A 14704-nucleotide genomic window follows, 5' to 3' on the forward strand; every position below is an offset into this window, starting at 1 on the left:
GCGGGTCGCACCCAGGATGGGGGGGGCCCTGAGGGCGAACAGAACCATGCTCGGATAAGTCAGACGCATGGTCGTTGTTAGACAAATCTGGCAAAAAAAGGCAGACCCAGATCGAAACGGGAGGATCTCAAGATAGAAGGAGAATGTCCAGAGTGCAAACCCAGCTCCACTGCCACTAGAGCTGGGTAACCCCGGGACAGATCGATTCCCGCCCTCTCAAGACGGTTAGAACTGGGGAGCAGTCTGGAACATACAACCGGGGAAGGCAATACCGCCTAGAGCTCTCACCTCTAGGAGGTAGCAGATGTAAAGTCTCAACCACTCTCCCACAGTGGTTGTAACCTGGGCCTTCCAAAACCATAGGGGAGAGGAGAAAAGAGGGGGGAGTTAGAGCAAAAGAGTCAGCGAAATAAATCAAGGCTGAAAAGCCTGTAGAGTCACAGAATGGTAGGAGAGCTCCGGTTACACAATTCATTTTCATATTGTAGAAAGGACCAGACGATAGTCAGCCAAGAAGGGAAACCAAGACCATGGTATTTCAACAGAACCACAAAACATGGTCTAGTCAATTTCTGGCAGCGCAGAAGTTAGGTTGTGCCTCACAAACGTCCGAGGCATAAGCGTCCGCATTCCACCACCAGGCCAAGGTCACCATACCAGAGAGGCCGCGGTACTCCAACTCCCCTCGCCGCCAGCCATCTCAGATGCCAACCAGAGGACAGCTCCACCACTCCAGCACTTCAACGCTGACGCTGCTCCAAGCCGCGATTCATAGTGTCGACCATCAATCAGCCAGCACGCGGCTCCTCCAAGCAGCTGGAAGGCTCTCCCAAACGTTGCCAAGCTCCCCAAGGTTGTCCCGGGCTCCGCAAGTTCCGGAGGCGCCGCCAGGCTCCTCAGACTCCACCAGGCCCCCCGCAACACCATAACAGCGCCGACAGTCAGCTGGTCGGCGGAACACAGGCCTCCGAGATTTTCCGCCCAGTTCCAACGGGCTCTTTACCATGCTCTCAAGACTCCCGCGGCACCGACGGTCAGCTGGTCGGCACCGCGTAGAGCAGAGCTCCGCCGAGTTCATCCGGGTCTTTTTGGGCATTCCAGCAGCCTCTATTGGAGTTCGCCGAGCCCCTGCGGCACCGACAAACAGCTGGTCGGCGCCGCACAGCACGGGGCTCTGCTCAGCTCTTCAGAGTCCAGCAGCCTCCATCGGAGTTCGCCGAGCCCCTGCGGCACCGACAATCAGCTGGTCGGCGCCTCACAGCACGGGGCTCTGCTCAACTCTTCCGCGTCCTCCAAGCCCTCCAAAAAACTCCTCCGGGCTCAGCTGAAAGACCTGTTCATAATTTTATAAAGATTATTAGAACAAAACATTTTAAACATTAGCATGTTATATGTACAATAAAGAGAAAAAAATGATGTTCTGAAAGCTAAATAAATGAATAGACCTTTATTTTACCTGTTTAAACTTTATTTTTTAAAAACAGTCATTTGCTTCCATTAAACTACAAATAAAACTATTTGCTTGAAAACTCTATAACAGAAATTTTATTTTACTCTACCAGTCCAAACTATTTTACATTTCTAACTTTAGCTTCAACCCTGGTGCTGCTGTATAGTGAAAGGTGCCATCCCATTCCAGTCCTTGTGTGTCTGTAAATTCTCCTTTCCCTTCCAGCCTAAGATAAAAAGAAAATTAGTATATTAAACAAAAGCAATAAATTATCCATAATCATGTACAACCTAGGGGTATTTTGAGACATCAATTTGCTAGAATAGTAATATTGACTTATTTTAGTTTTTTTATACCGTCGTTCTGTATAAAACAGTAAGAAGAGGTGCAACAAATTAAGACAGATAACATCACCACTAGAAAAAAGCAATAAAATTATCCGAACAATGATAGAAGAAATACACTGTAAGGAGTTTCAATAGCAAAATTAAAATCTTGAAATCTTTTCAAATACCAACTATACAGTGTTGTTGTTAGCTGCGAAGTCGTGTCCGACCCATCGCAACCCTATGGGCAACGTTCCTCCAGGCCTTCCTGTCCTCTACCATCTTCTGGAGTCCATTTAAGCTCACGCCTACTGCTTCAGTGACTCCATCCAGCCACCTCATTTTCTGTCATCCCTTTCTTCTATTGCCCTCAATCTTTCCCAGCATTAGGCTCTTCTCCAGTGAGTCCTTCCTTCTCATTAGGTGGCCAAAGTATTTGAGTTTTAGCTTCAGGATATGGCCTTCTAAAGAGCAGTCAGGGTTGATCTCCTCTAGGACTGACCGGTTTGATCGCCTTGCAGTCCAAGGGACTCGCAGGAGTCTTCTTCAGCACCATAGTTCAAAGGCCTCAATTCTTTGGCGCTCAGCCTTTCTTATGGTCCAACTTTCACTGCCATACATTGCAACTGGGAAGACCACAGCCTTGACTATACGCACTTTTGTTGACAGGGTGATATCTCTGCTTTTTAGTGTGCTGTCTAGATTTGCCATGGCTTTCCTCCCAAGGAGCAAGTGTCTTTTAATTTCTTGGCTACAGTCCCCATCTGCAGTGATCTTGGAGCCCAGGAAAATAAAATCTGTCACTACCTCCATTTCTTCCCCATCTATTTGCCAGGAATTGAGAGGGCCGGATGCCATGATCTTGGTTTTCTTAATGTTAAGTTTCAGCCCAACTTTTGCACTCTCCTTCTTCACCCGCAACAAGAGGCTCTTTAGTTCTTCTTCACTTTCTTCCATTAGAGTGGTATCACCTGCATATCTTAGGTTGTTAATATTTCTCCCGGCAATCTTAATTCCAACTTTTGATTCATCATGAGTTGTGGGTCAGACACAACTTCACAGCTAACAACACAATAACAAAAGATATTTGGCCCAATCATCTTCAAAAACAGCATGATGTTGAGAATATGACTGACTCTAGAACATGAGTCTCCAACCTCCAGTCCGTGGACCAGCATGCCAGTAACCGGGCCACACATAACAAGAAAAGCCCCATGCGCAGGATGTAGGCAGCACACGAAACTACGCCCTCTCCACTCCACGGAAAAATCTTTTTCCACTGAACCAGTCACTGGTGCCCAAAAGGCTGGGGGCCTCTGCTCTAGAAATATTAACTGAAGAGATCATACTCACCTACAAAGATAGGTTAACACAGAATTTTAGGCCATGGCCTGTAAATTAAGTCAGACTCTTCTAGGTTGACACAACACGGTAAGCCAGAAACAAATCAACTATATTTTGGATTACATACATAAACCAAGTTACATAAACCAAGACTAATTTTCTAATACATATTACTATAGTAAAGATACTAAGATAATTTTTGCAGTAATTTTTTCAACTTACTTGTTTTCATTGAACTGTCCAGTATACTTGGATCCATTAGGAAATATATAAGTTCCTGTTCCATGTAGCATGTTGTTCTTGAACTCACCTTCATAAACTGCACCTGAAGGATGTTCTAGCCTTCCTAAACCATTCATCTAATTTAACGAAAAGATGTATTAGCACCTGTATAAATAAAATTACTCCAAATATTATTTTCCTAAATTTAGTAAATTTAAAGGGGCCATCCTATGCATAATTAACTCAGGACAAGTTCAGCTGAATAAAGTTCAGCTTATAGCTTACTTTAAGACAGTCATACATATGATTGAGCTGGAAAATTAGACAACCCTGTACAGCACCAATTTCATTTTAAGCCCATTAAAAAGAATGAATTCAGAATCAAGCTAAACATGTTTTAGGACAGATTGATAAAGAATTAAATTTTTGTCTTCTACAACTTGCTTCCTTATGATCTATTTTAAAGTATAAGAAGCCTGATGCTGAGTAGATATAAAGTGAAATGGAAATCATTAATCAATAATCATTATTACAGATTATTACAGTTATGTCCCTCAGATCCATGTGGATTCTTAGTGACCATATGGATAAGTTTTCTCTAGGCTGATCTGTCCTCAAATTGGTCCTTCAAATCTTCTTCTACTGTATCTACACCGTTTTGTAGAATCTCAGAGCAAGACAACTAACACATCAGATAACTAGTTCTTGTCTTACTTTGCAGCTTTAGCCTTGGGAAGAAAACAACCATTAGGAAAATTGTGATGCATTATGAATTCTCACCCATCATTCTGCTTAAGGCAGAAAAGCCAACTAAATGTTCTAACATTATACTTGCTCTGCTCGTACTAAAACAAGACAATGGCTGAGATACCATTAGGTTTATTCAGGATATATCTCAAGAGAGTATATTTGTGTATATTCACATTTTCATAAATGTGGACATCTGGTTTTCACTGATTCTCCACCCCTACTTACGGTACTTAAATCCCCATAAGAAATTGCTATGGAAGGCTGAGAGGAAATCAGTGAGATCAAATAAGATACAGCATTGAAAGTTCCAAAATGTTCAAATGGAGGTACTTTTCAATAACATGAAGCTTTGGATATAATCCAAGTTTTATTTATTCACAGACATTTCTTAAATCAATTATTCCATCAACTCCAAATTCTGATCACTGAATGTTCTCTCTCTCTATTTTTTCCAGGACCACAGCATTTTCAGAGAATCTGATTGCTATTCATGACCTTTTCTATCCCATTTTCTATCGTGTTTATCTTTTCCTTCCATTTCTCTCAACCCTGATATAAACAAACATTTTCCCTAATTTACTATTTATTTGTATCACACAAAGTATGTGAGTTTCTGCTAGCTAATCACTTTGGAACTTCATGGCTTCATGGAACAGTCAGTTTTTATTTTTACCCTGAACTGACTTAATATTACTGTAATAGGAGAAATCTTTAATTATTTGCATGTTTTTAGATATTTTAAAAAACAAATATACCTTATCATTCTTCCATGTTCCACGATAAATAATTCCACCTGCAGTTGTATGAACCCCATATCCATTTCTCTCAAGAATTCCATCAGGTGTTCTTGTACAGTCACCATCTAATGAAGCAAAAAGCAATGCAGGATGGAAAAACCAATAAAATAAAAATTAAACAGGTCACTCAATAGTGTTGGTGATGTATTTTTACTATGCTATAAAGATTTTTATTTGGCCACATGGTATCATGTGTCTTGAAAGTCTTGAGTTAAATTTGAACTGACAATCTAAACAAGCCATGCTGGGCTAAGTTTCTGGAAATTTCTACTGAAGTCTTGACAGAAGGTTTTACAGTGATTGCTCTCACCATAATTCTTCCACTACAGAAGGAGAGCCATAGCATATAACCTGGAATCAGAACAATGGTCATTGAATCCTTTGAGAACTCACTGATTATAAATAGTTCATTCTTGGTTACAATATCAGAATTACTTGGTTACTGTAATGTATTGGCCTTATCTGCTTAAATCACTTGCTTTATGTCTAACTACTTGCTTAATGGCTGACCTACTTATGTATGTTATGTAACAGTTGCTGGCTGAGCTAGACTTGTTGTCTCCAGTCTGTTAAGTAGGCTTGGGGCGGGAAACTGCTACTTTAAATCTATTGGTCGCTGCCTAGAGGCCAACTGTATAAATAGCTGCGCTGTAGCTATTAGCTTGCTTCTGTTCTGTTCTGACTCTGAATAAATTTGTTGCTGTTTGAACATCTCGCTTAATGCCTGCAAGAACCGAATATTTAACAGTTACCCAGATGAATCAGTTAGCTCAGACTATGAACCAATTAGTCCAACAGATGGGACAAACTTTAGTTTTACGGAATCCTTGACAAGATTTTACCATTGAACCTGTCAGCTCAGCATGTCATGTAGACATGGCTTATGATAATGCTGTATTTTATTTTCAATACTGCTCCCGATAACTGTAATATTCACAGTGCAACATGCTTTGATATCATACAAGAAATCTCAGGGTATACAATTAAATGCAGCTAAACGCTCACTAGTTGAAAATTTCTTCAAACCCACTTTTCTATCTTCCCCAAACAGATAATAATTTAGAGAAAACTGAGGAAATCCAACCCTAAAACATTCTTGATATTCAAAAACAAACTAATCTCAGCCTATCCTACTAGCATGCGTAGTAGATTATTTTTTTTAATAATTCATTTGCATTGTAATGCTCAGGCTATTGTCTCATTTACAGCATAATCCTATTTTTTCAAAAATAAGAACTGTTGAATTTATTTTATTGCAAATAAGTGCTCAAGCTCTACAGTCTGAATTGGAAAGAAATTGCATACATTTTAATAATCTGTCACCAACAGATCATGGTATAGTATCTGTAAATATTTACCATACTTATCTTGATTTGGAAATATGAATGATATTTTATAAACTTCAGAACCTGTTGAGAAAGAATATACTTTTACTGATCTTTAAAAGTGTTCTTCTCCCTAAATTTAAAATATAAACAGAACGAGTTTAAAGTAGTGGTTAAGGTACTGGCACATAAACCAGGAAATTCTGAGATTTAGGCCTTACTTAAGCATGAAAACCGGCTACACTAGAGGACTTTGGGCTTGTTGCTTTCATTCTAGTCGTTTCTCATCAGCCAGCCCACCTCACATACATACATACATTTACATACATGCATGCATGCATGCATACACACACACACACACAGAATAATAATCATCATCATCTCATCTGCTCAAGCTTAGTTCGTTCCATCTGTCACCCATAACGTATTCTACACTTTGAGTGCAAACTTTGATTACGCTTTGAATACAACTTTGATCTTTGAGTGCAAACCCATCTATACGTTAACAGACGTTTCATCAACATTTCACTGGAGAGGTGCAAATTCTTCCTGTACTGAAACTGACATAACTTTTTGATTTCGATCAAGAAATATCTTCCCTTTTTTAAAAAAAATAAAAAATCAATCATTCCATCAAGGAGAACCGCCGGGACTGGAATCGCTACTCACCAGACATACTTTGGAAGCTACACACGCGGTTGCTATGACGACAAGATACAGGAAGCGAAAGCTTTTTACTTCCAGGTGATTGTCGAATGTTGGTTTCAGCTGCGATTCCAGGCGGGAGCGGATGTATCTTCTAAGAATCGTTAGCGGCAGAGAAAGAGGTTTGTAATTATGGGGAGAAAGGGGTGATATAGTGCCTTTCGGGCGATCTTTTCTAACGCGATAAACCATTCGTTGGCTTACATTACAGGGGTCTTCAAACTTGGCCCTTTTATGACTTGTGGACTTCAACTCCCAGAATTCCTCAGCCAGCAAAGCTGGCTGAGGAATTCTGGGAGTTGAAGTCCACAAGTCATAAAAGGGCCAAGTTTGAAGACCCCTGGCTTACAAGTTCCTCAACAGCAGGGCAAATGTACGGAGAACGGAAGGATGGAGAGCCATGGGATTGAGGAGGGTTTTTTTTGCAACGTACAGGGAGGCTGTGAGCTTTCTGAAAAAGTCTCTGGCAACGCTGAACACGAGATGCCTGTCAATATTGGGGAGACGAGGAATTTCAGTCCAGTGTATGGTGTTTAGTGATGCAATATGGCTTTTTTAGAATAATTCTAGTGGAGTGCTCTTTGCAAAAAGAGATCTCGGGCTTGGCGCCTGACATGCCCTTAAGGAGGGTTCTAAATTAGTGGCACTGATGAATAGATCTGACTAAATTCCCAAGCTTATGCTACATTGGATAATTAGTTGAATGGACTGTGTACGGGCCACCTACAATTCTCTTATGTTTTTTCCTATTTTCACTATGACTACTGAGGTTCTCCCCTCCTCCAATAGTGAGCATCATTATGTTCAGTTAGATTTTGGGAATACGTAATTCTGATTTATTATAGTTTATACTATGATGATGTGTAGAGATAGAGGTCAAGGATATGAAGGGACTGGGCAGAAAACTGCCTGCCTTAGTATACTTTTATCCGCATGTCTATGAATCATTCCAATTAGCATTGTCAAGAACTGCCAAGAACCAGCTAGATAAGAGAGACTCTGCCCTGGCTTGGATGTTTCAGATGTTCTCTAAGATTGACTAGGGCAGGGATAGGCAACCTTGGCTCTTTTATGACTCATGGACTTCAACTCCCAGAATTCCTGAGCCAGTTGGCTCAGGAATTCTGGGAGTTGAAGTCCATGAGTCATAAAAGAGCCAAGGTTGCCTACCCCTGGACTAGGGAGTACACCAATAAACAATGCTTTTGCTGTGCGTTATTTCCTGCTTGTTAAAACTGTATAAATACAATAAACTCTGCGTAGGCAGACAGACATTTTGGACACCCTGCGATGACTGGTCTCTGAATCCCACAATGATGTATTTAATACAGTATATAATTTATATTATAATTTAAAATACACTTATACAAAATTTATTATGATTTAAAGCCTTTTTACCTTGCTTTTCACCCCACCAAACCCAGAGTTCCTTGAAATGTTAAAAAGAAAATAACTTGAAGTTGACCTGAAGAACTGTTGCTGCTCTTTGACTTTGTTAATTGTAATTGGAGAGTAATTAAACCATTACTGAAGGTAACTCAGCATGCAATGCAGTTATACTGTATATACATCTCTACAGATATAATTTAATCAATTTTATTGATTTAAACTTGATCCAATGGAATATGATATATTGTTGCCCATGACACAAGTTAATCCTTATTGATAAATATACTCTTACAGATAACATACAAATACTGGGGTCAAAGAAAATTTACTAGGAAATAAATCTCACTGTTTAAAATAGAATAGAGCTGGAAGGGACCTTGGAGGTCTTCTAGTCCAGCCCCCTGCTCAAGCAGGAGAACCTATACCATCTCAGACAAGTGACTGTCTACTCTCTTCTTAAAAACCTCCAGTGATGGAGCGCCCACAGTTTCTGAAGGCAAGCTGTTCCACTGGTCAATTGTCCTCACTGTTAGGAAGTTTCTCCTTAATTCCAGGTTGCTTCTTTCTTTGGTCAGTTTCCAATCACTGTTTCTTGTCCTGCCCTCTAGTGCTTTGGAGAATAGTTTGACCCCTCCCCTCTTCTTTGTGGCAGCCCTTCAATACTGCTGGAGTACTGCTACCATGTCATCCCTGTTTCTTCTTTTCTTTAGACTAGCCAAACCCAAGTCCTGCAGCCGTTCTTCATATGTTTTAGTCTCCAAGACTTTGATCATTTTAGTTGCTCTTCTCTGAACTTTTTCCAAAGTCTCAACATGTTTTTTGTAGTATGGTGAACAAAATTGGTTGAAGTATTCCAGGTATGGTCTTACTAGGGTTTTATAAAGCGGTACTAATACTTTGCGCGATCTTGATTCTATGCCTCTGTTTATACAACCCAGGATTGCATTAGCTTTTTTGGCTGCTGCTGCTGCACACTGCTGTGTTTTTTTATGAGTTGTGGGAGAGAGCTGATCAATGCATGATGTCAACTGATACCTTTACTCTGTGTTTACATACTAGTGCGATGCTTCACTCGTAATCATTTTGTTTCATGGTTTCCCCCCCCTTAGCTAAAAATGAGTTCAGTAAAGAGAAGAGGGAGACCCCACAGTACAGGAGGAAAAGGAGGAGCTAGTGGCAGCAAACATCAAGCCAGTAGTAACAAAAAAGGCTTGGACGAAATGTGGGATGATGATTTCTGCGTTTTCAGTGGAACAAAAGATACACACAGGTTAGCAAAATGAATTATTCTTCAGAATATTAACTGAATGTAGAATCATAGAATTAGGAATGAGTATTTAGCTGGAGGCCAGAGAAATGAAGGGAATCCAAGCTTCATTTTGGGTTTATGAGATTATGTGATCCATACTTTATTTGTCAGGTCCAGCACATAAATGTCTTTCTGTGAATGGAGGATAACTGCTTGCCTCTTTCAACAGGCAGCTTTTTTGCTCTGTCTGCTTAATGACCAACAGTGTCTTGGTGACGGCACCTGGGAGCGTGGGGATAAAGGTTGTTGAGTAGGTTATTACATGTGGGCACTTTGCTTAACAACCTCAACAATTTATGATTAAAATTTGGGACCAATTGTGGTTGTAAGCCAAGAACTACTTGTAAATGTTTTTCCCTTCATTGCTTTGGCAAGAGATCTTCACAATCTTTCTTACTTTCTTCACCTTGTCTGAGCATTTGCTAATAGCAGAAGATGGAATTGATCCGATACAATTGTCATTTTAATCATAATTTTAACTAATGAATGTTACGTATTTTGATATGCATTTTACACTACTTGACTGTATTTGTAAATAATTTACTTTTTCTTCTCTGTACATCAAGTTCTGTTAAAAAAGGAAATGAACAGACCAAGCATGCATCCAAGATCAAAACACCTCTGCAAACTCTTCATATGACTAGAGAAAATCAGAAGAGAGTAAAAGAACTTCTTTGTGAGCTCCAGGACCAGGAATTGGCTTCTGGTACAAAGTGAGTTCTTTTTTAAAACATTTTTTTAAATATGACATGCCACCAAATTGTATGTAAACCCCCTTTATTGTTCTGATTGAATAGGCCTTTCATAGTATGTAATTATTGTATATAATTTAGCATATCTAGACTGTTGATTGATTTAACAAACAAGATTTTGTACCCATTCTAGAAGAAGCAAAATGTTTATTTAACTCAAAGCGGTTGCCTGTTTTACATAAGAAAGACAGTTAATTTCTACCTTTGAACAATTAAATAAAACCGCTTCCGGACTGAGAGAGAAGAGTATAAAATCACTTTGTATAATCCTAATCCTCCAAATTAATTTACTAGTTGCAGCCCTAGAAATATCTTATACTTTCAGGACACTAGTATCAGGCATTGGTGATTGCAATGAGTCGGATTACCTGGATGATGAGCAGTCCTGGTCAGATGACAGTGCATTCTCCAAAACCAATTCAAGAGCTGCTTCTCAAGCACCAGCGAACCATGTACTAGAGACGGAAGTGTCATCTTTTGCTGTGCATAAGCTTTCCAGGTAATTATTTCTGCATCTATAACATCCAAGCCAATGTATAATTTAGGAATCGTGATTGGAATGGATAGTTATAGTTACTTGAACGAATAACACACTTCAGAATCTAGCGACTCAATAGTAAGACAGTTTTGGCTTTGATTTAAAAAAACAAAAACAAATTTCAGGCTGTTATAATTATCAAATTATTGTCAACGGGTTCCTTTTTTCTAGAAATTCAAACTCTTTGAGTTATTATTGGCGGGGGGGGGGGCGGCAAGGGGAAAAGAGACAAGTTCTTCATTCAAGTCAATTTTTCACCAACCCAAAAACCTCTGATCCCTTTCTGGTTCTTTTATTCTGCCCAGGAGATTTTTAGGAGTTCAACTTTGCCTCACCAATCATTCAAGCCATCAGTGTATCTTCATAGAATGCAAATTTTCATATTCTAAAACAACAACCCCTGACTGGGATAACAATGTATATTCTAGTTGCAGAATCAAAGTGTGTTATGCAATCTAGAGTAGCTTCTTCTCATAGGATAATATAGGGTGCCGTTTTTAGAGAAGTAGTAGAGCTACTTGCTCTTGCCCAGATGGGACTTGTTTCCACTGTTTTCTTCCTCCTAGGTACGGCTTTGATTTTGAGCATTGCCGAGCAGTACTGAAGTCTTACAATGGTAACATTGGGGCATCCTTGGAACATTTACTTTTGCAATGCTTCACAGAGAAGTTTGGAAAGAGAATGCAGCTCACAGAAGCTTCTGTTCCAACAAATATTAAAGATTGTTTGGAACAGAGGCAAGAAGAAGCTTTAGCCCTCCGTTCAATCTGTGGAGACAAATTTGTTGAACGAATTCAGAATCAAGTTTGGACTATTACTTTAGAGTTGGCGTATCTAACAGATATTCTCAGCAAGACAAAACAAGGAAATAGCATCACCAGTAACATAGTTAATACAAATTCCCAGGGTATCTGTAAATATTACCTCCGAGGAGACTGCAAATTTGGTTCAAGATGCAAATTCAAGCACGAAACTCCACATAGTCAAAAATCACTTCCCCCCATTCGAGAGGATGCTCATCTTAGAAGTGATAATGCTCCCGTGTATGAACTTGAAGTAAGATTTCCAGAAGATAATAAATACCCATATCAACCACCTCTTGTGGCCTTCTATTCTACTAATGAGAATTTGCCTTTGTCTTGTCGATTGCACTTAGTGGAATTCCTTTATGAAAAGGCCTTAATATCATCTGAGTCTAATAAACCTGTAGTGTATGATTTTATAACGTGCTTAGAGGATGAAGCTCAAGTCGTGAAATTGCTTAGTAAGACACCCCACAAATACAGCGTTCCTCCACTGCCTATGCAACAAAAGTTTCCAAGTGGCCCTAGTAATCCACATCAGACTTCAGAAGGTATGTTCATTTTCATAACTCTTTATTGGGATCTTGAAAAATCAATGTTGAATGCTTTCATTTTGCTTCAAATTGCTATGACAACATTATTTAGGTATTATTCCTGCTGCGGTGGGCTTGGAAAATCTTGCATTATGAATCAATTTCAAGAACAAATTTTGTAACTGGATCTTTGTTTTGTTTTTTTGTGTTTTTTTAGTAATTTGCTAACATGGATAGAACTAGGCAATTTTCATTTAGAGAGTATTGTGCTTCAAGGAATGAATTGTAAGTACAGAAATGTTAAGAGTTTGTACTTCAACAAATAATACCTAATGACAAAAAGATATATATTTTTTAAGTCATATTATATCACTTGGAGTCTTTCTAATGTATTGAGTATGGAGACTTTAGAATTGAAAAAGACTGTCCAAAGATGACAGATTTTCCCATTAAAACTTGCATTGGAGAATGAACCTTTAATATAGTCCTTCATTGATCATTTGATTGGATTAGCACTTTAGATTTTGTTGTTCAGTAATCCAAATCTCATTTAGAGTATGGAAGGTGTATTATACCCTTTAACTGATGCTTTCAAGTACCTACAAAGCGGTCCCCAATCTTTCCGGCTCTGCGGACTGGTGGGGGGGGAGAGGAGATGGTTTCATGCACACATGCACACCACTAGCACAAATTCAGCTTTGTGTGCTTGCATACTTGCCTCCACTTGTGCAGGCCGGATCCCAACAGGCTGGGCTGCGGACTAGGGGTTGGGGACTCTTGCCCTACAACATGTATCTTGAACAAGCATAAGAAAATTGTATATAATAAGATCACCATTATAAATCTGAAAAAGCATAACTTTAAGAAAATCAGCAAAAAGCTTGTTTTTATCACAAAGAAAGCATTGAAATACAATGGATGCTAGAATGATAATATCTACTATAACAATAACTTTTGCCTGACTTTAGTTAAGAAAAGCATGATACCTCTAATTGCTATAATAAATACAATGCGATATTGTCCTAATGAATTGGGCTTCATTTCTCATCACTAGCCAGCAACCACACAGGAAAATCCATATTACAGTAAAAAGGTAAAGGTAAAGGTTCCGCCACACATGCGTGCTAGTCGTTTCCAACTCTAAGGGCCGGTGCTCATCTCCGTTTCAAAGCCGAAGAGCCAGCGCTTGTCCGAGGACGTCTCCGTGGTCATGTGGCTGGCATGACTAGACGCCAAAGGCACACGGAACGCTGTCACCTTCCCACCGTAGTGGTCCCTATTTTTCTACTTGCATTTTTATGTGCTTTTGAACTGCTAGGTTGGCAGAAGCTGGGACGAGTAACAGGCGCTCACTCTGTTACGCGGCACTCGGGATTCAACCCGCCAAACTGCCGACCTTCTGATCGACAAGCTCAGCGTCCTAACCCACTGAGCCACCGCGTACCTTTAATTACAGTATTACAGTAGCGTTGTTTTAATCTGTATAAACCTCTTTCAAGAGAGAAATCAATATTAGGATGGCTATACATTCTGATCACAGGGAAACTGAGAGGTGTTTGGTAGGGTAAGGCTTCTAAAACAGAAGATAGAATCCAATTTGATTGTACAAGCCCCTATGTTCATTTCCTAGAATCACCAGGCAGAACTAGGAAAAATGCTCTTTAAGAACTAGAGAAGCAATGGCAATTTTCAATCAATAATAAGCTTGTTGAAACAGAGGCCTGACTATCTTTTAAGTTCAATCAGATCGTATGCTTGCCTCTATAGCAGGGGTCCCCAACCCCCGGTCCGTGGACCAGTACCGGGCTGCGGCATGCCAGCAACTGGTCCGCACAAACAAGTAAAGCACCATCCGTGGGGATGCAGGCAGCACACAAAACCACACACCCTCTGGTCTGCGGAAAAACCTCTCTCCATGAAACCGGACCCTGGTGCCCAAAAGGTTGGGGACCTCTGCTGTAGAGTGCCCAATTTATGGCTCTATTATTTAATGGAACTCCTAATCTGAATTTATTTAGTGTATGATACATTTCTCCCATCTGTACTAGGAGGCCTGAATTCAAGGTATGGTGGGCAGGATTCCTGAGAGGAAATCTGTCAAATAAATAAATTAGCCATTGGTGTATTGATCCCTGTGTCAACAATATTCATACCTTCCCCCTCCACCCCAAGTTAAACCAGTTTTGTAGAAGGCACATGCTAATTAAGATTTTTTTAAAGCATCAACAGAGGTGGAAGCTGAGGAGGATGAGAATGACCAAGAGGGCCTACAAACAGTTCATTTAGAGAAAGAGAGTTATGTGAATCTCAACAAGAAACTTTTATTGAAAAGCAGCACTCCATCAGAGCCCATTACCAAAGAAAATGTTAAAATTTGCAAACAATTCCGCATAAAAAAGGTATAGTTAGCTTTTAAATTGTTTTAACTATGATGATGTGTGGGAAAGTAGTTTGGTACATT

General features: G+C 39.8%; 2 protein-coding genes across 3 annotated transcripts in view; one reads left to right on the plus strand and one right to left on the minus strand.

The window, feature by feature from the left end:
• Window positions 1–1347: 1347 nt before the first annotated feature.
• MORN2 (MORN repeat containing 2) lies at window positions 1348–6905 on the minus strand. The gene is made up of 4 exons (XM_081319532.1): window positions 6884–6905; window positions 4848–4954; window positions 3343–3479; window positions 1348–1676 (listed from the first exon to the last, which is right to left on the minus strand). The coding sequence occupies exons 1-4, from the start codon at window positions 6888–6890 to the stop codon at window positions 1574–1576; spliced, it is 354 nt and encodes a 117-aa protein (XP_081175658.1). The 5' UTR covers window positions 6891–6905; the 3' UTR covers window positions 1348–1573.
• Window positions 6906–6960: 55 nt separating this feature from the next.
• DHX57 (DExH-box helicase 57) overlaps window positions 6961–14704 on the plus strand; it is a 43190-nt gene continuing 35446 nt past the window's right edge. Inside the window, exons 1-7 of one of the 2 annotated variants that reach the window (XM_081345086.1) lie at window positions 6974–7041; window positions 8344–8452; window positions 9418–9578; window positions 10184–10330; window positions 10695–10868; window positions 11474–12261; window positions 14464–14642. In XM_081345086.1, the coding sequence (XP_081201212.1) occupies window positions 9424–9578; window positions 10184–10330; window positions 10695–10868; window positions 11474–12261; window positions 14464–14642 (1443 nt within the window). In that variant the 5' untranslated portion in view covers window positions 6974–7041; window positions 8344–8452; window positions 9418–9423. Of the gene's footprint in view, window positions 7042–8343; window positions 8453–9417; window positions 9579–10183; window positions 10331–10694; window positions 10869–11473; window positions 12262–14463; window positions 14643–14704 lie in introns of both variants that reach the window. The other variant, XM_081345087.1, reaches the window with a different exon arrangement.

Source organism: Vipera berus (assembly GCF_964194415.1).
Source record: "Vipera berus genome assembly, chromosome: 1".
Lineage (NCBI taxonomy): Eukaryota > Metazoa > Chordata > Lepidosauria > Squamata > Viperidae > Vipera > Vipera berus.

Excerpts from the sequence above, each read along its gene's own strand:
- MORN2 (XM_081319532.1), bottom strand. Across the intron at positions 3,480-4,847 it reads GAACATGGAAGAATGATAAG|ATGAATGGTTTAGGAAGGCT; the intron begins GTATATTTGTTT and ends TCGTTAAATTAG. Across the intron at positions 1,677-3,342 it reads GGACAGTTCAATGAAAACAA|GCTGGAAGGGAAAGGAGAAT; the intron begins GTAAGTTGAAAA and ends TTTTTATCTTAG.